The sequence below is a fragment of the Dreissena polymorpha genome, chromosome 13, assembly GCF_020536995.1.
Source record: "Dreissena polymorpha isolate Duluth1 chromosome 13, UMN_Dpol_1.0, whole genome shotgun sequence".
Lineage (NCBI taxonomy): Eukaryota > Metazoa > Mollusca > Bivalvia > Myida > Dreissenidae > Dreissena > Dreissena polymorpha.
Window position 1 is genome coordinate 48,357,394 of NC_068367.1, and position 24,355 is coordinate 48,381,748.

A 24,355-nucleotide genomic window follows, 5' to 3' on the forward strand; every position below is an offset into this window, starting at 1 on the left:
GTTTGACATAATGGGACTGTATTTTGACAAGTCAACATCAAATTTAGACAAGATAATACGAAGGTTTGACATAATATGACTGTTTTTTGACAAGTCAACACCACATTTGAACATGATAACACGACTGTTTGACATAATTAGACTGCATTTTGACAAGGCAACACCACATAGTATGTCAGTACACTCGATTTATGTACCTACGACCTAAATAATAAACATTGAAAGTGTTCGTCTATGGTCATCTAATCATGTCGTTTGCGCAGATACGGCGAGGAATGCTTGTTTGTCGGGGTAGGCAGTGGGTATGCGGGACACATCTGTGACTGGATTAATCACTGTCAACCAACGGTACGTAATATTATCTAACTCTCTTGTTTATTTGGTTTCTTGGTTTTGAGCAACGTTACTAAACCGTTATGTAAATTTTTCATCTATTTGCTTTATTTAAAAATAACAACTTGCTTTACATACTAAAGTACACAATAAAATCAACTTTTCTATCCGTGCGTATCTTATCTCCTATTTTTCCAGGATTTGTATGACCCTATTGAAGTTGAAAATCACAAGCCAATTAACTAATACAATATTGTCCACCAATATAGACTCAAAATCAATTAAAATTCGTATCAATATCATTCATCTATTGTTGCTCCGATATTTTTTATCTTATAAATCAATTAATGAATACATGATAAAGCGCGCAATGGTGAGATATTTGGTATTTTTCAGATTAATGAATATGCGAGTAAATACATTTAAGCCTGTACATTAACTACTGAATGAATTAATATACTCAATTAACAACAGCGACGTCTATTTCAGGGTCCACGCTCTTGTATATGTAGTGTATACATCATTTATGAGCAAAACAAAACCCTAATGTTAAATGTCCAACGATATGTCTTCTTGTCAAACGTATCTCATACATGTAATGCGTACCAACAGTTCACCATATTTAATGCTGTGGAGTGCACTCCTTCCATTAGTATAATTCGTCTCATCACTCAGTCTTATACTAGTCCTGCTTATGGCCGTTTCTAAAAAGCCTTGGCTTGGGTATTTTTCGTCTCCTGTAATCGTCGATGAAAAATCGACAGCCATTACGTTTATTTACGGGTGCCCTTACCCAGTCGTATATTTATGTATGAAATTTATGTAATCTTTATTTACGATTTGCTTGATGAAATGCGATTACACTGAAACGTCGTAATTTATGTAAATCGTAATAAACAACTAGTCGTAAATCGTTGATGAAACGGCTCCCTGCTGCCCCGTAAGACACTTGACACTGACACTTTACATACTAGCACTATTCTTCATTATTTCCATATCTTTATATGCGTTGTACACGTGTTAAAATCTTAAACGCACTATGAATAATATACATGTAATCTGGAGAATAATTCATACAAGTTTTAAGTACGGTAACTGGTTTTGTTACCCATTACTGCATTAATGTCAATAACATAATTAACATGCCATGTTCACATTATCATAATAGGGAATACTGCTTAAACCAAATATCTGAATAGAACGTTCATTGAAGTTTCAATAACACTGCCATATGTTTATGGTAACCATAAATAAAACATACAGATACCTATATTGTAAGTTGACACTGTCATATTTGATGATACATGTAAATATAAATAAAATAAACGGATACATATATTATCGACACTGTTCTATGCTGTAATAATTTTACCTTATGATTAACCTTGTCCTCGCTGGCCGTTGGTAAGATTAACTCATGGGTGCCCCAATTTAAATCGTTTGACAATTTTAAAGTTATTTACACTGTGTGCATTACGTATAAAGTGTTTTGACTGTCTACTGATAGAAGTGTTTTGACTGTCTACTGATAGTAAAACTTGTTATCACGATCCTTCCAGCTGCTGTCAAGTGAGCTCTTGAAAGCGTTGACAATTTCTGACTCTACGGATTAAATCACTCTGTCGGAGAAACCTTTTGCCCCAAAATTAGACTGTATGGTGTGTTTCTTAAGTTTGTATGTGTGACCCCTATTGTTTTTCTGCCCAAGTTCAATGTCGTCGATATTAACACTTTCAAACTGATTCAAAATTTTAAAGATTTGTAACATATCCGCTCGATCTCTTCTGTATATTAGTGTGGGGAGACCTATAATTCTCATTCTTTCTTCATATGACTTGTCTTTAAATCCTGTAACCATTTTATAGGCCTTGCGTTGGACATTGTCTATAGATAAAATATATTTCTTGTAATTGGGATTCCACACCACACTAATAAGCTCCAGATGCGGACGAACAAAACATTTATATAAAGGTATAAACACTTCAGGATCCATGCAAGAGGAAGTGTTCCGTATCATGCCTACTTGTTGATTGTTTTGTTTTTTAACTTTTGAGCTATGTGTTCATTAAACTTTAGTTGGTCATCAAATTATACACCGATGTCTTTTTCTTGTTTCACGTTTTCAATTGAAGTGTCACCCATTACATATTGTTGTTTAGGGTTCTCTTTGCATAGATTAACATTTTCCAGCATTAAATCTGAGGAGCCATGTATCTGACCAATGTTGTAAACTGTCTATATCCATCTGAGGGCTGTCGATATCGGATTGTCCAGAAATTACTATATAATTTTTCATGTCATCAGCGAAAAGTTTCCCTATGTTTTTACAAATGTCCGGCAATTAATTTATGTAAACAAGAAACAATGTAGGTCCTAAGACGCTCCCCTGTGGTATACCACTTTTCAAGGGCACCCAAGTAAATTCTGACGCCCCGACACGAACTTGTTGGTGCCTGTTCAATAGCAATGGTCTAATCCAACCATGCACTTTCCCGCGGATTCCATAAGTATGTAGTTAACCTAAAAGACGTTCATATGGGACTGTATCGAACGCTTTGGCAAAATCAAGTAGATACGATCAAGACTGCCGCCATGCTCTCAAATATGTGACAATTGCTCTACAACCTCGAGAAGTTGAGTGTTTTTGTCTGAAACCATGCTGATGACTGGTAAATAAGTTATTATCTTCCATTTGTTTCATGACATAGTCTCTAACAAAGGTTTCAATAAGTTTACATAATATCACAGTCAAACTTACTGGTATGTAGTTTGAACACAAGTGTTTATTTCCTTACTTAAACAATGGTGAAACTCGTGCTTTTCTCCACATGTCGGGTAAACACTCCTTTTGAATAGACTGATTAAAGAGTGTACACAAAATGTTAAATAGTTCCTCAGAGCATTCCTTCAGCAGCAGAGGGTGAATACAATCCATTCCAGGTGACTTTGAAGTATTTAGTGAAGACAGTTTCTTCAATTTCAATTAGTTCTTCATTAAAATGTTCACTCAGTGTAGGTATTTGGGATAGGTACTCGTCTGTTAAAACACTCGAGAAAAATGCATTCAAAAGCTCTGCCTTTTGTTCATCGGAGGAAGTACGTACTCCATCTGAATTTTCTAGATCACCAATTCCAGTTTGTTTGTTTTTTTACTACGGCGCACATAGTTCCAGAATGACTTAAGAGTCCGACTTAATATTTCCAGCAAGTTCTTTTTCAAAGTTGAGCTTTGCATCTCTACATGCAAATGTTCTCTGTTGAAAATTATCATTTGTTTTGCACATAAGATATTTTTTTTCCAAGCTTTCTTTTTATTTTCCATAGCTATAGGTGCTTGTTTGTTCAACCATGGTCCTTCATTCGCTTTTTTGACGGTTTTACCTTAGGTTCATGTTTTCTAAGGATGATTTTGTAACATTTAGAAAACTATCCCAAAATACCTGTATGTTTTCACTTTCAATTTCACACCAGTCAGTTGTCTGTAAAGACTCTCTTAAAGCAGTATAGATCCCTTTATACAAATTTGGACGTGGAACATCACAGCTTGATATCTGTATAACACATACAACGAAAAGAAAGACATGTCTTTGAATGGTCACTCGCACCTTAAGGCGGTAGTATATCTAGATCGTTCAACATACCATCCTCGTTAGTAAAAAGAAAATCTAACCGCGAAGGTGATTGTCTAATACGATGTCTTGTCTCTTCACCCACATGTTGATACAGAAATAAATCTTTAATGGTTTCCATGAACATTAAGGAGCAGTGTTCTATAGTGTCATGTGTTTGATATAATTCCCAGCTAAAACTCCCATAAATGCAATCGCCTGCAACAAGGATATGTGTATCTTTCAATTCAACAGCCTTTCGTAGAAGTAAATTCAAGTTAACGTTATTCTCTTTGGATGATTGCGGACTTTGATAAGCGTTGCCTTTCAGTAGACTATCTGATCCTTGAAGTTTCACGCGGATCCAGATAGATTCTACAAAATAACATTTGTTCAAAATATCTACAGGCTGAATAGATAAAACTGGTTTTAAATATATAATCACACCTCGTCCTTCTACCAATGAACGTACCATATAGTCATAGCCTTCAAAGTTGAAGTCCTCGTATGAAAGTTCTTTTTCTTTCGTCTTCTTTTGGGAAGGATTTCATTAAACAACATAATATCATTAATCAAAACCGACAGTTCGTCCCGCTTGTTAAGTAAGCCACCATCCACATTTGCATAAACAATATTTGAAAATGAGGAGTTCTCTTCTCTATTTACATGTCTAAAACATTTTGTATAGTATTTCTATTCTTGAAAGGAATGGTCCGGTGAGCTAGAAGTGATCACCTCGCCAAAACGTTATTTAACAGCCTCGCCATCTTCCTCGCGCTTCTTTTTCTCCCTGTAAGTGTTTTTGTTTGCTGTACGTTGTTCGATAGTGAGGTCACGTACAACAATAGCTTTTTTCAAATCGTCATCAAGATTCTTGATTTCCTTGGAATTCAATATAAGTTGTCTTCATTGTTCCTTGGAGCCAGCGGCAATGCAAACTTTCAGAGGAAGTGCTTCTCCTCGAGGTTGACCCTTCTTAACAAGCCTAAAACAAGTTTTTACATTCAAGTTACACTTGCCTGGACAGAGCGACGTGTACAACTTTTGTGCGAGACTCATATCATAAGTTTGCGTACTTCCACATCTGGTAAGTCAAAGGCTTTCAATTTGAAGATCAAAATATTGTTCGACCTGTTCTTACGATCATCAACTTCTCGAATTCGTGCTTCAACGACAAATTCAATAGATTTTGCTAAAGCCATTTTTAATGACTCATCAAGATCCTTTTTCATTGTTTCAGAAATGCTATCTTTCACATTTTCAACCTATTTACGGACAGTGACCTTCATTGAACTTTCAAGTGTTAATAATCTTTCTTCAACATTGGTCAAACGCGCATCACTAGACTTTTTTAAATCATTTAAAGTAGTTCCAATTGCCTTCAAATCACTCTTAATTGTTTTACATACCCTGCATTTCCAATCAATTTCATTTTGATCATCCCCCAGTTTCACAAGTTCCTGGTAAAAAGATAGGGGTTATTTGGCACAATAAAGACATACCCAATTTTTGCAAACATCACAACGTAAGCCCGGGGATTCCTATTCAATTAGGGTGACACTACATAAAATACACAAGGTTTTATCTACCCTACCAGCCACTTTAGATTTACTTCCTGTTCGTGTTTTTCCTCGGTCGGCCATGACAGTTTTCGTTCTCGTGCGGTCCCGCGGTCACAAAAATGTCCATTGTGCAATAGTCAAATTTCACAGAAATATTCCAAATTATTATTTCTGCTCAATACTGACAGAAATCCTAAGCAAATTAGTCCACAAGGGCTCTCTTGTCGATTACAACTGATTTTAACACCAATAAATGTCTTTTCATTTCAATGAGAAAATGTGCCACCATGGGTCATCACTATAAATCCGTCAATATCACGTCCATCCTCAAATTTATGCGCATATTTTTATATCCATCCTGTAAAACCTATATTTACATCCAATTTCTAACCAACATTTTACTAAAATAAAGTTTTAAAACACTGATAAAATTATTTTGCAAATCAGTCTTTCTCCGAAATCATTTAGAAGGCCATCATGCGTAAGGTTACACATACGATAAGTTCTTAACTGTTTTGTGAATTACGATCATCCATTTTTCATGTTTATAACAGAGAGGCAGCCGAGAATGAACAGAGAGGCAGCATTTTGACAGAGAGGCCATCGATATGCATCTACACCGTGTTTTTCTATAAACATAAAAACATTTCTTTTTCCCGTCATGGGCATATACCATTGCATGGTATATATCCCTTTGACCGTTTTATAGCAATAGCTGAGCTAATTAACTTTCTTTTAGAAAGTGTTGCTATATGTATATTCTACATTCGATCACATAAATTAATCTCTCGAAGTTCATTACTGATATAAAAAATGAACAGAGCGTCCTGAATGTGGCAGTTAATTTGTTATACATTCTGCGCAGTCATGGTCCGTGTGTCTGCCAAGCAGGTACAGAATGTTAATTGAGTGTATGCGTGTTTCATAAGGTATGCAAAATAAATTGCACAGCGATGCACGTTAAGGATTTAATAGGCGAGAGCAAGACACCGATTACACGTACGTTGATTTACATTATATGTCTTGTAAGAGACAGGAGGTTAAATTTTATTATAAGAAACAGACTGAACTATCTGTTTAATGTGAACGTTTACTTTTTAAGTTGTTTTGCTTTATAGGGGCGTGTCAAGTTTTAAGGTACTCGTTCACATACTTTAATATGTTTTAATAATGATTATTTTGTTATTTATTTGTAGTATTATTAGTATGATTATAATTAAAATTCTCAAATAACTTAAAAATAGAATTATCAATCATCTACTCATGTAGTATAAAAATTGGAAACAGTTTAATTAAAACACTTTTCTTTTGCCGTAATTCGAACTAAACATTAAAACTCGGTTAGAAAGACTGATATGTTTAGTATGATATGTTTAACGATTTATGTTAAAATACAACAATCAACAAACGAAAATTGTTGATTACTTTTCAAACGCTTCATATCAAGTGGTTATATTAACGCTGCATATGTTTACCGTATACAGGTTTAATTGTCATTGGAGTATACAACGGCAACATTGTTCGTATGATATACATGTACATTGAAATTTTTTGAGCTATTAACTGCTTTTTAAAGTGCGACTCAATAACTCGTTTTCACGACATAGATAGTTGAAAAAACGTAAAAAAAATAAGGCGCGGTAAAGACATTTATAGACATATGCACATGTCACATCCGTTTCTGTCTCACTGTACATTTGAATTAACATTAACCCACCACACCACTACTTCCATCGGCGGAATACCTATTTCCAGTTTGTTATTTGCTAATGATATTGACCTTTGAGTGGCACCAGCAGTGAACGCTAAGACCTCACCAAAAGACTATGAAAGGGCATGCGTATACTGGATGGAAGTAAGCATGTAGAAATCGACTATCTTGATGAAAGACACGACGAACATCCGTGCAGATGTCACATTGAACTACCAGAAGCTGGAAGAAGTGACCAGCGTCAAGTTCGTGGGAGCAACCCTCTCCAATGATGGTACCAGTACCTCTGAGGTCAGAGTAAGACTTTCCATGGATACTGCAGCAATGGTCAGACTGAGCCGATTGTGGACATGAGTTTCCCCACAATGTACAGGCTCTACGTAGTCTCCATCATAGTGTACGGCTGCGAGACTTGGGCACTTCACGCGGGATCAGACAGCAGGATACAGGCCTTTGAACACAAGTTTCTCCTAAGATTGTTTCTCCTTCATGGAGCACAATGCTAAAAAGTACGTCCGGAACATAAATGCATCACTTAGTGGCTCACAAAAAACCCTCCTGGTGACCGTCAAACGGCAATAGATGGCTTGGTCTGGATATGTCACCAGGCAAGGATGTGCTTCTTGAGGGGGGTCGCCGTTGAGGCTCTCAGTAGACAATCTGGCCCCGTTCATTCATTGTACAACCTGTACAACCAGGTTGTACAACGTGAACGACTGGAAGTCCCTCCGTAACTCTCAGCAGCCCACAACAGCCATGACTAGCGAAGGATCTGTGTTGTCGTCCCTAATATACCTCTTAACGACCAGACCGGCAAAATGAGTGACGATAATGATGACGGCTGAAACCTTCTTATACGAAATTACGCGCGAAAACGACGTGACATTTCGTCGACGTCATAATGACGACATATTTATGTTTAATTTCAAATAGCACTCATTTAAGGATACTTTAATCAATAAGGTTAGAATATTTTAAGTTGATTAACTATTAAATGGTTTATATTCTTTATTATTTATCTTATTTAGAAATACTTTGATTGATTGATATATATAATTTAGTTCTCAACATCATATAGTTGTCTTTTATATTCAAATCTTGACTATGTGGCTAATATAACTAAAAAATAAATTAGAAATTTATCTGTTCTAATTAAATCGTAACGCCAATATCTTTATGAATTTGTATGAAAAATTAACGTCGATAAACCCCTTTCATGCATACCGATATGTGCTTTTGGGTTGCTGCCAAAACTTGTAGACATAATATTGCAAAAAAGTGTCTCATACCATAAGTTGCCAGCGTAGCTCCACACTAACCTGAGCAGTCGCGCAGTCTTATCATGAGGTACCCTGTCCGCCAACGAGGCCACGAATTCGACCTTGAAACCGCATGAGTTTATAGCGGATATGGTAGCTTCTGACCAGACCGTGCGATTTTGATGACTACGGACTACGGTGGCCGAATACGACGTAAGACTCATTTTCGAATCATACGTCCAATTTCATATCGGATGACAGTCTGAATATGCTTGACATTTCACGTTTAAGATCTGCACGATATAAGTTTCAAATCGGGAAAAATGCCATGGCAATGACAGCGTAATTTCGTGCATATGTAATAATGACAGTTGTGTAGGAACATACTTAGCGTCCTGAGTTGTCATAATTAGGCTCAGTCACGTTTATATTATTCACCATTACATTCCGAGCAAAATATTGTGTATCTCGACATTGCAACGTTGTGAACAAATCAGTAATGTAACTTTGCCGTGAATGGTTCATAGGTTGAAATATACTAAACAAAACACCGTCTAGCGTTTCGCGCAATTTATTTTGACGCCCGAAAGTATAGCGGATGGTATTGATATCTCGATCATTCTGACTGGATTATAAAGAGGACAATACGCGTATGCCATCACAGTAAATGTCTGGACGCACACAGGGCACGGGACTGAATCTCAAAGCAGATGCCCATTTAAACATGAGTTTAATAAAATGGTCTATCCTTCAACAATTTAATGTTGGTTATAAGTACGTGCGCAATAGTATGCAAGGGTACACTAACGCGCACTTACCCATTCAAAGATAACAACGTTATTAACCTAATAATTATACCGAAACGGTTCTGTACTGCATCAAGGAGCATATAATAAATTAGTTGCATGTTTGAATTGGCAATTTGCATTCTGATTCCAGGCATACGATTCGTTTTGAAGTGGAAGAATACGGTACTGGACGTTCAAAAACGGACAGAGGACGATTACTTATGAATTGACAAACCCCGTTGTATCGAAGTTGTGTAGTGTGGGATTAGTCGGATCATACCGGTGTGCGAACAATGAGTTCGTCTGGAGTCTATCGGCCAGTGAAGGCCTTGTATGGCTTTGATCGTCAGGTTTGTGTTTAAGATTATTATTATTCATGTTTTTATATAATACCATGAGTTTTTTTTAGTTGAGACTTAAGCAACAAATGTTCGTTTATGTAAAATAAAACTGATTTCATAGGTGATCATTATAAACTCCCACAAATTTTAAAGGGGATATGTTTGCATTGTCCATAAGGCCAGTCGGCCAGGACCGGATTACCAAATAGACAAAGTAGGCAACTGCATATGGGCCCCGCGACTTTTAGGGGCCCCATGAGACCGTGACGAAATAATTAAATACGTAATAATAATTAAATACGTAATATACATACGACAGTGATTGTTTTCTTGAATTCCTAATCTAATAACTTAATATGTCATGTTGGCATTAAGGTATTATAATGACATTTTATAACTATAGATGTACATTGTCATATTTTACTTACCGGCCTTTGCACTGGTAGGCTAATTTCAACGATTAAAATCAACTGGGCACTGTCGTTTTAGAAGGCACTGGGCCAGGGGCTCGAGCACAAAAAGTTTTGCTGCTTTATGGCCTCCAGGGAGCTAATCCGGCACTGCCGTCGGCTGTCGGTTTTGTTTGATCGCAATCTGCGATTGGGGTGAATAAGGACCCTAGCCATTGCCTTAATATAGTTAGAATTATTGCACTTTATTAATTTTCAATTTAAAACTTTGTCTTGGAATATCTCTAAAACTAGGACAGTTAAAATCTAGAAATTGTTAGATCTTATTGAGATGGAGTGCAATGCACAAGAACCACAACTCTTGCTTTTATTTGTAAGATCAATTGTCCTTAAGTAAGTCGTAGACTTCATTTCTGTCCCGAGCATATTTTTTTTTAACTAAGAGTGGTTAAAACTTCACAATTCATAATTCACAATTCATAGAAAGACACCAGACAGATCCAATTAAATTAAACTATAGTGCTCAAACACTTTAACTCTTATTTCCATTCTTACACTTATATTATTTAAATTATTTACATGCTAAAATGCTGTCGTGGGAATATCGCAATAATTTAAAGAAGTGTAAATTTGTTTTAAGGAAAGGGCAGCGCCTTAGAACCAAACCTCTTCCTTTGATGTTTTTAGATTAATTGCAATTTGTTTTTTTAACCGAAGTAGCTATGCTTTCCTACAACACGTCATAGGTGGGTATTGCAGGCATGGCGGTGACATGTCCCGTTTTGCAGTTTACGCAAAACCTTTTTTATTGTGGGCTATTTAAAATGATGTGATATTTGCAGATAAAATATTATTATGGTGGCGTCCGCTTTTTCGTTCTATTTTGTAAAATGTTTGTGTTCTTCCCTATTGGCATGTTTTAAAGTCGCCAAACGACAGATATACACGCAATAAATGGCACCAAATGTTAATATTGTGTTAGCACATTTTTTGTCGATCTGTGTGTATATTTGTCGTTCTTTCATTTTCGCGCGTTAGCGACAATCTTCAACCCCACCAAACAGCAAACAGGCAAATGGATCTTTGGTGCTACCGATATTTGAAGTATTTTTAAACGAGCTTCATATGTACGCATGCTAAAAAGGATGACCGTCAAACTGTGTTCACGAACATTTAGCCACTAGAATTGCTTTAACAAATTACGTTTTTCCTTTGTGCCACTTGTTGTTTCGAATAGTCGAACTCTCGATTACGAGAGCGAGTAATGCGAGCACACGATATAAAGGAGCGAAATTACGATGTAAGAGCGAGGGATCTCCACTCGAGAACGCGATAGTACGCAGTTCCGTTTTGACCACGGTTATTTCTCATTGTTGACCTTTGGATAACAAGGGCGTGAGGACGATACGAAGAGCGAAATAACGATGCGAAAACACGAGGTCAAGAGTAGAGAAGACAAATCACCATGCGAGATCGCAAAAGTTATATAGCAATCTTCATCTTTATTTCGTGCAACCGCATATATGCGAAAACACGATATTGAGATCGCGACCATGCATGATTTTCTTCTATTATGTTCTCGTATTTTTTACCTTTGCAAAATTCGAGATTTCGAAACCACAATGCGAAGTAACGAGAGTACCATGCGAGATTGCGACATTCCAAGTTCGATCTCGCATCGTGATTTCGTATTCTCGTTCTCGTAATCCAGAGGTCGACAATGAGAAACAACGAACACTGCACGACAGTTATATTGTGATCTCGCATCGAAATCTAGTGTCTTCACATCGTTTTCTTTCGATCTCGCCTGCCATCTGTAAAGATCGAAAATGCGAGGACACGATATAAGAGAACATTATTAGACTAATTAGTATTGCGCACTCGCATCGTTTTCTCGCTCCTAAGCATTCTTATCTCGCAACCTGACGCCGTGGATCATAGTGTTAGTCGTACTCTATGCAAGGGAATACATCTTGTATATAATTAAGTTTATTTGCTCACATGATTACCGCTCTTGACTTTTCTCTGAACGTAGTGATTGATAGTTAAGTGAATATTTATTAAATAGATGACTTGTGTTGATACAAATTTGCAGCAAATGTACTGTATTATATGATACTTATCTACTCATTCGACACACTTCAATCTGACCCGCGTCATGAGAAAATGGTTCATATGCCATATGCGGATAACGTAGCTCTATTAAGGAGTAACTCTGTCCACTACTAAGTCACGCAAGGTGTCGCTGTCTTTTTAGCGGACAGCGCAGCTGCTAACCTGTCAGTGCGAATGCGCAGGATGGTCTGGAGCTACGCTGGCCGCATAGTGCATGAGATTCATTTCGGGTTGTATTAAATTTGTTTCGATCATTTCAAATTACTTATAAGGTTTTAAAAAGGCCCGTCAGTGTAATACTCGTGTCAAAGAATTACGGTTCATTCAATAAATATGATACACTAGTTAAGCATGTCGTTAACCGAATACATGCATATAATTTATAGAATAGCTTACCGCGCCCATTATTCACGATGGCCATTCTCTTTTAACACTAATATATGTGAAAACACAGTATTCTCAAAATGTAAACAACCATTTTTACAACGCTTAATAATTGTATCAATTTTAAATGATTATTACTCAATGGCGGAATTACATGTTCGTTATATGTCACTGATTGTAGCATTTGTTCGCTTACTTTTTTACACTGCTGTTTAAATGTTTGAACCTGTGACAAATTTGGAAATTTTCAATTTCGTCAATATTTGAACAGTATCAAGTATCAAGTTGACAAGTATCAAGAATAGACCGGCGACGAAAACCCTTTTGCTCAATAAGCGAATGAATTTTGTCTTAGATGAGCGTTTAAATAAGTTTGAAATTAAGAAATTGCTGAAGAAGATCACGTTCGATCAGGAAATATTTTCAAGCCGAACTATGTAAACAGTTTCACGCACGTAAATAACACAATAAGGACAGATAACGGAAATAAATAAGATCTGTATGTTGATAGATCGATGTTGTGATCATTAGTTGGTAAGTGCCGGATTCCGTCCCTCTTGCATACATATTTCAGATATTACTACGCTTATCGTATATCGTTCCCATTTTGAACAAGCATTTTGTCGTTAAATGTGTCTATAGTAAACATGTAATGAACTGAAAACTTATTCAGGCGTTATATGCTTTTATTTTGAAATATTAGTGAAGAGGTAGGCTTTGTGTGTACGCTACGTTTTAACCATTCACGTCGTTTACCACTTATCGTGTGATAATTCATTTAACTTAAATGGATCTATATTTTACGACTTAAAAGGCATATGTTTTGTTTAACAAACCGCATGCTCGCTTTCGTTGTAAGAAGTAATTGCCACCGAAAGAGACGTTCTGTAGATCAGTCTATCGACTAAGAAAAGTGTAAGGTATGTACTCAATCAACTCTTAAAGAACATTCATCTGGTGTAGCCATATACAGCTTTGTTAAAACATAGCAAATTGACGAATTTCAAAACTTGTAACATGTAAAAAAAATGTGTATGTACTGGAAAAACGAAACAACTAATAAAGTGTTCAATTATCGCTTCTGTTATGGAAAATTATCATACAAATCGTAAAACTAATAAAGCGTGCAACGTTTTTCGCCAATAAATTGTCAAGGCACGGCATTGCAGATATGCCTTTGACATAGTGAAAAATCCGAAAGTTTTTGTATTATGAGTCTAACATAATATAGGGACTAAATATATACTCTATATAGCAATTTATATGCCCGTTTAAAGTTTACAGTTTTCTTTCGAAATCACATAATTGTCCAGCAAGTATGCATTGTTAACCATTATCAAGTGCGTATACTTAAGCTATTAAGTGACAACTGTCCTTATTGAATAAGAGGTATGAGAAAAAAGGCTGTAAAATAGTCGCGTACTTTAATAAACAAGCTGGATTTGTGTCGCTGATTTTGTTGTCAGAGGTACGCGGATTACAAACACATACTCATAATACCGTTTCTTTATTCAGAAATAAATGAATATTTAAATACATTTATTTTGATACGATACGATAAAATGTGCCTTTGAATATCTCTGTTACTGTCGTTTAAATATATTAAATTCATTCTGAGCACTGAATATGCGGAGATGCCTCGGGTCAAACCATGTCTGCAGACACTATGTTGCTTCTTTATTTTCTATAACAAAAGGAGTTTTAGAGGGGTAATATTGGAATCACCCTGTGGGTTTGGTGGTCTAGTTTTAGAGGGGTTTTATTGAAATCACCCCGTGGGTTTGGTGGTCTAGATTTAGAGGGGTTATATTGGAATCACCCTGTGGGTTTGGTGGTCTAGTTTTAGAGGGCTTATATTGGAATCACCCTTCACCTGTGGGTTTGGTGGTCTAGTTTTAGAGGGGTTATATTGGAATCACCCTGTGGGTTTGGTGGTCCAGTTTTAGAGAGGTTATATTGGAATCACCCTCTGGGTTTGGTGGTCTAGTTTTAGAGGGGTTATATTGAAATATGTATGTTTGGTGGTCTGTCTTCCCGCACGAAATGTTATTAGTTTATTTTATATTGGATCGATCAACTTCCACATTTCTCAGACTATTTATGTTAATTGTGAACAAGATCGTCACCATAAACTGCAGATGTGCAGGGCCAGTGATTTTTTTACCTGCGAGTCCCGCGTCCTGGACTCACAAAAACCTCTGGGGATGCAAAGTTTGGAAATATTAGTCCCAAAAATGAATTGAAATTTCTCAAAAAATAATATCGTTTAATATTTGGACTCATTCTTTCGATTCGGGGACTCATAGATTTGCAAGTTATCGAGTCCCAGGACTCAGATGAGAAAATCTGTAAAAAAATATCACCGCAGGGCACAATTGTATTGCCCACTGATATGTCCCATGGAACTTTTCGTGGCGCTTGACTGCCATATAAAATGATATAGTTTGTAAGTCAAACGTCCTCCCCATTCCTCAGGTGATTGAATTGAAACTCAAATATGTCATCAACATGAAATTTGAATATGCAAGACACACGTTTCAAGGGCAGTTATTCAACTGTTCGTAAGTTATATGCCTTTGAACTTATCCATGCCCACAGCTGCTATATAAAAGTCAAGTTTGCAGAGAGAACTTTTCCACACGTCTCAATAAATTTAATTGAACATTAAGGCATATCAACGGCATGATGTTTATATGTGCAAAAGACAATTTTCACACACATATAATGTTATATATGTGTCATTGAACTTTGCGATCGACATGGTCGTTAAACTTGTGACAAGTCAGTTAAAGAGGTATTTTTAAACGCCTTTTGTACGAAGCTATTTAGATGTACAAATAATATATCAATATACTTATTTATGGGGCACTTGAAACTCTATAAACTACAAAACTAGTATATATATAAGTAAAATTGTATCCTGAAAAGAAGTATAACGATGGTTTAAATTGGCTAATAAAATTCGAAGCTAGTAAAGTCGAGGTAAAGGGCGAATATAAATACGAAATAAACGCGTATTCCCGTCATACTTAGTGATTCTTTACAAAGATCCGTAATGCGAAAACACTAGCTATATTTAAAACATATCCTTAAGTCGTCTGTGTTGACATAAACCGTGTTAGAAAAGTTTGTGGATGTTTGTTTTGCAATGATGGTTGAAAGCTATAGAAAACGGCGAGTGTTTTGTTTCATCAGTGCACGATAAGGGGTGTTTATTTCAGTACATTAATAACATTCCCATAAAGCGTAAAATTACTTCTTCACACTGAGATTAAAGGAGTAGGTTTTCGTGAATCAAAATGTGTTCACACGTATTTCAAACAACAGGTTCATTTAACCATACTTATTGGTCGATTTAAACTGGACTAATTGCATGTAATTATTGGTCGATTTAAACCGGACTAAATGCATGTGATTAAAGTGTCGTTATTTTACAGGAAAATCAAGTTTTAACGATGTCCAATAAAGCCAACGGAGAAAGAAAGATTCCGAACAGCGACGGATTAAACCATCATGTAATAAATAATATTGACGTTATCAAACATGTGAACACAGATGTGACGTCAGAAAGGAACTCAAACGTGATATACGGGGTCGATGATGTCCCTCCTTGGTACCTGTGCATATTGCTAGGATTTCAAGTATGGTTGTTTATTTGTTTGAATTGATTCATTCATCACTCACTTACTCTCACATATTTTCCTCGTCAAGTAAACACTCACTCGCGCACTCACTCATTCGCTTACTCGCGCACTCACTCATTCGCTCACTCGCTAATCACTTTCACTCTAACTTATCGTAGTTACTTAGATGGTTTAATTCATGCAATTAATAGTATACCGGTTTTACCGAAGCGGGCTTAACAATTTACCCTCGTCCGTGAAATTAAGTATATGCATGAAAGAGGATCTCGTGGAGAATATTACGGTGGCATAGAGGTGACATTCACTCCTCTTTTTTTAAATTGCACTCCTCTTTTTTCTATCTCGTGGCCACGACTTAGTAACTCGTGGCCACAAGTTAGTAACTCGTGGCCACGAGTTAGCTATGTCGTGGCCACGAGATAGAGAAAAGAGGAGTGCAAAACAAAATAAAAGAGGAGTGCAATAAAAAAAAGAGCGGTGCAATAAACAAAGGAAGGGTGCATTAAACAAAAGAGGAGAGAATTTCGAGATCTCGAGATTCCGACTTAGCTAACTCATGGCCACGAGTTAGTCAGCCAATCAAATACTATCTTGTTCCCTCAAATTAATCAGCCAATGAAAACGTCCAAAAGGCAAGGCTCTGATATAGCAGCAGCAGCAGTAGTAGTAGTAGTAATAGTAGTACTAATAGTAGTATGTTATTTTATATCAGAGCCTTGCTTTTGGGACGTTTTCATTGGCTGATTAATTTGAGGGAACAAGATAGTATTTGATTGGCTGACTAACTCGTGGCCACGAGTTAGCTAAGTCGGGATCTCGAGATCTCGAAATTCTCTCCTCTTTTGTTTAAAGCTCCCTTCCTTTATTTACTGCACCGCTCTTTTTTTAATTGCACTTCTCTTTTATTTTGTTTTGCACTCCTCTTTTCTCTATCTCGTGGCCACGACATAGCTAACTCGTGGCCGCGAGTTACTAAGTCGTGGCCACGAGATAAAAAAAAAGAGGAGTGCAATTTAAAAAAAGAGGAGTGAATGTCACCTCTATGCCACCGTAGAATATGCACGTTATTTCACTTTTGTTCGTCTTATCATCCGTCCGAAAAATCTGCATGGTGCGATAACTTCAAATGTTATAATAAGGTACGTTGATAAAAGTCAGTATGAAGATTGAAAACCATATTGGGAATATTCACGTTATCTCATGTTCTTTGTGCAATAAATCTGCGCATGAAATGCTATGTGAATAGGGAGCCGTATTGGGAATATGCACCTCATTTCATTTTTTTGTCAGGCAAAAATCGTGGTTCTTATGGTTATAGAACAAGGTAAAAACTTAAATCTGGATCCTGCAATAACTCGAACAGTACTAAGGCTAGATTGATGCAACTCGATATGTTGATAGAGGGCACTGCTGAACACGCATTTTGTTCCAGTGGTTTTCTTCAGATCAACTATTGTGTTTGCTGTGGTTATATAAAAATTTGAAAATTAAAATAAATCTGCATCCTACTACATGTACAACTAAATAGGAGTTTCGAACGATTTATAAAACTTTTGGAGATACAGTTCTTACTTCAACAACATTAGCCCGGTAGAGGACCGGCTGTTTTATATGTGACAATCCCTAAGACTTGTTAATTCGGGCATTTATTCAGTGCGATTTGCAAATGAAAGTTATCAGCACATGTATACACGCACATTTAAATGAATGGTCACGAAACCCGTTAACGTTACGCCGACTTTATCTCCGATAGATCTTTGCAATGTCCGCAATGAAAATAAGGAAAGAACACCCTGTTCGACACATAACTGTACTGTATTCGCTATTTATTTTTTGATGTTTCGAAAGCTAACCCCCATATCTATTCCAAATCGCGTATAATGTATCCATATATATATAATATGTCAACTTAACGCGACATAATGACAATTTTACCAAATATAACTTGATCTAACATACTTTCCACTTAAAGTGATATTATGGGCATTGTTCACTGTTGAATTGAGCTGAAACGAATTAACAGGTCAAAAGAGTTAGTTTAAATGTGGTTACTGACCAATTATCTGCAACTCATCTTGCTACCAGTTGTTTATAAAATATATATATATATTATATTCGATATTTTACGTGACTCGCCCAGTCCTGTAAGCCGAAACGATCCGTAAAACAAAATAGTGTCTTTGTGTCGTATGAACGAATCTGCACTAAAACTAGATTTAGATTCACATCGTTAATCGAATCATTTCTGTCGTCAGTTGTCAAAACGAAAGTACGGTTGATAGTCAAATGCACTATTTTTCTCTTTCCGGGATATTGTTTTAGTATGTTGATGCTGCATTAACAAATATACGTGTATATGAAGTGAAAACACCAAAAATAAACAACGGTTGCGATTGACACCTATAAACTGTAAGGTGCCCATTATACTACTGTAATAATTTAACCTTAACCCAGCATCATGTTAACTTGACTTAAGATAATGTCCATTTAACCCAACACAATATTAGCTTAACCAAACATAATGTCAATTTAATCAAACATGATGTTAACCTGATCAAACATAAGGTTCAATGAACTCAACATAATTTTTCCTTCACCCACCATGTTTCAACATACCTCAACATAATGTTACCTGAACCCAACATAATGTTACCTTAACCCAACATAATGTTAACTTAACCAAACATAATGTTAAGTTGACCCAACATAATTTCAAATGATCAAACATCAGTTTCTCTCATTACTGGACAGTTTCGGAGTTCCGTAAAACACGACTGAGAACTGAGTTGTTAATAATGTCACTTTGACGTGACTTGTTATGCCATGTTTTCCGATCTTTAACGTCGTTACGTTTTTAGTTGTTCACGTTGGCGGGCATTTTTAAAAGGGAGTTTTGCAAGTCAGTCTGCTGTTAACTACGCGCAAAGTTGTCTTCTCACTGAAATCCAATACTTCATTGTTTTTAGGTGTTTCTACTTTCTAGCTTGTTTTTGTTGTGATCACAGTTTGTTATCATTTCCTAGCTGAAACCCGAGATTAAATGACAGACAGACAGACAGACAGTTTATTTCAATCCAATAAGGCATTTAAGTCCACGAGGACATATATACAATACAAGTGTTGACGAACAGTGTAGACTAGAATACAAAATTTTAACAAAAGTTGTAGTTGTATGTTTCCAACATTTGGAGAAGATCGCTTTGAAAACAATATTTCAAAAAGCATACATGCAAGATAATTCTGGAACGTTTTCTAAGCATTTAACCAATCTATTTTAAGATATAATACAATATGTTTTTATCTTAGAGGTTTCTCCAATCCGATTACTGGATGATATTCTAATAACAATGTAGAAACATAGAAATTGGCTTTTAAAATGTAGCATACATTTATCCCAATTTGTTTCGTACTATCAAATATCATCATATAAGCATGGTAGTATGTTGTTTAAAGGAAGCATTTTCGGGCTGTATTCTAAACATATGCATCGATTTAACAAACAACGACATAACATACACATTTACATAAGTATGCCATATTACACCACTTTATCCTGCATTAAATGGTTTCTCTACATCGGCCTCTTCGGATATGTTTATAAATTTAGTTCAATTTTACTATTACGAAAAACAAGTAAAATAACCAATCGCAAAGAAACCTTTAAATACAAAAAATTATAATATAGTTTAATTATTAAACATGTATGAGTTATATATCTATCACAGATGGTATTTTAACATCTATGGAATTAACATGAAGAGTGCCATAGATATATATGTCTTACCGAAACGAAAATGTAAGACTGATATCATATGCAACTGCTATCACTAACATCTGTACTTAACAATTTATATCCACTTTTCATATATTTGTCTTACCGAAAGAAACATGTAAGACAAATATTGTGGAAACTAGACTTAAAATGACACATTATAATACATTAATTGTACGATCGTGAACTACTAATAATACAAAGGGTATTAAGGCAACATGTCTTATCTATTAATCGTAATAGAAAAATGCATGTAAATGTTATAATGTAATCGTATTTCACTACAATACATTACAGTTCTAAATAGCACGCTATCATAGTCTGGTATACTTAACAATTAAAACAATTAAAACGGCATAAAGGCCTCATCATATTTATTATCCGTATGACAAAATGTATGTAACAGTAACCAACAATCATGTAAACATAGTTTGCGTATGGTTTCTGTAATATACCAAGGAACATACATAGTACATCAGACATATTAACAGTTTCAGCAGAAAAACATTGAAAACATGAAATATATACAATTCAAGTACAAACAAACACATAGAAAGCATGTATTTACAGTATCACACGAAACACATTTTGCAACAATTTTACCATGTCAATTTCTATACATTACCTCATTTCTAATAATAAATGCTTTATGAATATAGGTTCCTAAGTTTCTAAGTATATTCTCATTTTCTGACTTTATAAGATCTATAAATTTAGCCATGCTAGGTCTAAACCAATATTTTCTGCCAATATATTTTTTCCTTATGTCAGTATACATTACACATTCCATAACAAAATGATATTCATCCTCAATTGTATTGCATCTTGCACATTTTCTATCACTTATTGAGGTACTCAAAGGTCTGGTCCATCGACCAGCCTCAATATGCAATCTATGCGATGAGACTCGAAAACGAGAAAACGATTGACAAAACTTGCTTATATTAAAACATTCGAGATATGGTTGAAATCTAAAAGATGAAATTGTGTTGTAGAATAAAGCTCTACTAGACTGAGTTAATCTGGCGTACCAGTTCTGTATAAATTGGTCATTTAATCTCTGCTTAACAATATATAGAAACATGTCATTATTACCTACACCTTGAAAAGTCCAGGCATCAACAAAACCAAGCGAACATAATAAGTTCTTCAATAAGGAGCACCAATTTGTTTTATTGGGATACAATTCTAAATCATTCTTTAATAAATTATACACAAGAAGAATATACTTATTTTCTTTCGTTTGAAGAATTCGTAACCAATATTTAATAGCCTTATACATATGTATAGTTTTAAAAGATACTCTGCCTAATTCTCCATATATAATGTATTAGGCATTTGTTAGAAAAAAAAATGTCCTGAACAAAGCCTGAATCTGAGATAATAGTGACAATTTTGTGGAAACATAGGGAACATTTATTTTAGTGAATAATTTTGTCGTACATGTTGTAAAATTGATAACTTGATTTTATGAACTTCAATCCACTATTTAATTTAAGAGAAGTTCTTAATTAATTAAATTGAATTTTGTTCATATGGAATGTTCTATTTTCAATAACAATTTAAAACTCTGAGGTTTAACAGACCAAGTCCCATTATGATTTCATGAACAGAGATGTATAGAATGTGTTACGACATGTTATGCTATTTTCTTTCTTTCATATACCTTTTCGCATATGTAGCGATACAGTAGTTGATGTGTCATGTATTTATAATTTTTTTAACAGAAAGAAAAGGGGATTTCATGTATTGTAATGTAAGGAACACATCTTGTATTGTCTTGTTAAAGCATGCAGTCATGGGTTATTTGTATTGAGGTGTATATCTGTGTGAATCTATGAATAAAGTCATTTGTGAGTTACCCACCAACGAGTTCAGAGCAGACATGGCGAAAGACCGTCACAATTTACAGGCCAGACTGGCCTACGAGGAGAAATAATTTACAGGCCAATTGTTAATTTCACAGGCCTCAATTGTAATTGTTTAATCCTGGTGGGACATTGCATAAAAAATTCAAAAAGTAAATATTAACATGTGTTTGATTTATTAAAGGGCAAAAAAAGTGTGAACAACCTGATTCGAAAAATAAATTAAGTGTATTTTTCAGTTTGGGAAATTTTTTAACACATATTAACATACATACATTATTGAGTTTTAATGATATATTTAACAAAGATTTATTAACATATTAAATACTTTAACTTTTTATTATCTTCCATTTTACTTACATGCCATAACAGTTAACTGTATAGTGACACAAACATAAATTTGAAAGGCGTGTGTTCATTTCAAACTTGCGATTAATTTTGAAAAAATGAGTTGCGTCTTAAATTATGCAATAGCGAACAACTTCAGTGCCTTCAGCGCTTTCATTATTTTAGTCGCAAGGTCTATACCCACTTGTTTTTGTTTTGACATTTGGCTATTTTGTTACAATCAAATTTCTCATATTTTAATATTGCAGTTGAATAATGTCATTAATGTGTTTTAATAAAGTGAATTTATTGGAAAAAAAATACATGCACAACGTAGTAACTGAATAGTTTAATTCAAACAATATCTATTAACTGAAATTTGGAAATAAAAAAGTTCTAATAGGTTACGTCGCACATGCAGCGCGTGAGTTGAGATTTTTTTATCCATTCTTTACATTTCAATATTATCATTCATCTGTTAAAATTAAAGACGGGAACGAATACTGGAAATGATATTCGAATATTCGTTTGTCATTATTCGAATATATTCGAATATTCGATTGCTAAGCCTTTTATTAAAATGTCCGAACCTATGACCGTCCGGAGCAAATGACTATTCCTGATTGCCACAAATGCCACTATAAATCGTATCTTACGTGCAGCTTTGAAAAGTTGGATAGAGTAATATATATTTGTTTAAGATCATTGATTATTATGCTCTTCTTTTAAAATAAATACTGTTTAGTTTCATAAGATGTAAGATATTTCAGGAAAACACATTACCGTAATTCTAATTTATTACAATACTTCTAATTGATTTGGATTACTTTCCATCGATCATATGTATGCTTTTGGTTTCGCTATTTGTTCTGGAATTAAGAACCACGACGAAGTAATTGGTATAAATTTGAGAAAATAAATTCTGATTAGATGATCATTGATTTGATATATGGATAGCGAAATTAAAACATATATGCCAGATCTCGACGGGACCGCGATTTGGTTGATTGTCCCGGCGTCCCGATATAAGACAATTTGTGCCGATATTCGTTTAAACCTTCTATAAGTTCACAAAAAATCGCTATTCAACCTATATAAGGTACGGTAAGCTAAATGAATAAAACAATAAGTAGACTTATCAACAATGCGATAATTAAATTAAATAAAGCTTAACTGAAACACAATTTTAGTGATGGTACGTATAATTCGGTAACTTGAAACGAATGTAGTTTAATATCATTTTAAGTCCCCAATATTTAAGGCTCAATGGCATGAACATTAAATACATAGTAGCTTCTAAAATACAAACTGTAGTTAATTTGATGTTCAATGCAAGTGCTTTCGTTTCAAAGAATTATTTTATGTGTATTTTACTCATTTCATATTTCAAATATAGAATATATATTGCAAAACGAGGTGTTGCAAAACGCACACTTTTATTGCTTAAAACTTTAAACAGGCGGGATTCGATAATAAATTTAGTGAAATTATGTAAAAAGCATGTTTTAGTTTCGTTTTATTGCTGAAAAACGTGCACTGCAATTGCATGAAACTGTATTTACCCGGGATTCGAAAATAAATCTTGTGACAACATATATTAAACTTTATGTGTTCGTTTCGTCTTATTGCTACGTTGCACCATACTTCGGTCCATGTGAATTGAATCCGTGTCGCTAAATAAATGTAAATTCACCAAAATAGTTATATCATCACGATAAATTAATGAGATTTGCGTTTTAATGCGTAAACATCATAACCAGGCAGATCCTTTTAAAGCCCCATTAACACTAAAAATCAACGAATATTTCGTACATTATTTCGTAAAATAAAGTGAACCCATAAAAAATCATTGTTACTTTTAATAGCCAAAACTTCAACGATAGATGTGGTCTGGTAACATTGTATCTTGTTAAATCTATGTTACCAGACCACATCTAGCGTTCGAATTTTGGCTATAGGTTTAAGGAACACTGATTTTTTATGGGTTAACTTTATGTTATGAAATAGTTTTCGAAATATTCGTTGATTTTGAGTGCCAATGAGGCTTTAAATAATGTCTTGTACCAAGTTTCTGACTACAACGAGCACGGTGTCCATTACATATAAGGAAACAAGTGACCGCTTTTATTTGATTTGATTTTATGAAGATGTTCTTTCAATAAGTTCTTTAAAACGTCCACCTCTCGTTCACTAAAGGTTTAAGCCCGTTGTTCGCTTATTTCTTTTGGGACAG

General features: G+C 35.0%; 1 protein-coding gene across 11 annotated transcripts in view; it reads left to right on the plus strand.

The window, feature by feature from the left end:
- Nucleotides 1-227: 227 nt before the first annotated feature.
- The window catches only part of LOC127855665 (solute carrier family 23 member 1-like), a 53,316-nt gene continuing 29,188 nt past the window's right edge, over nucleotides 228-24,355 (plus strand). Inside the window, exons 1-4 of one of the 11 annotated variants that reach the window (XM_052391410.1) lie at nucleotides 8,106-8,177; nucleotides 8,510-8,686; nucleotides 9,413-9,611; nucleotides 15,949-16,152. In XM_052391410.1, the coding sequence (XP_052247370.1) occupies nucleotides 9,555-9,611; nucleotides 15,949-16,152 (261 nt within the window). In that variant the 5' untranslated portion in view covers nucleotides 8,106-8,177; nucleotides 8,510-8,686; nucleotides 9,413-9,554. The other 10 variants (XM_052391413.1, XM_052391412.1, XM_052391409.1 and 7 more) reach the window with 10 other exon arrangements.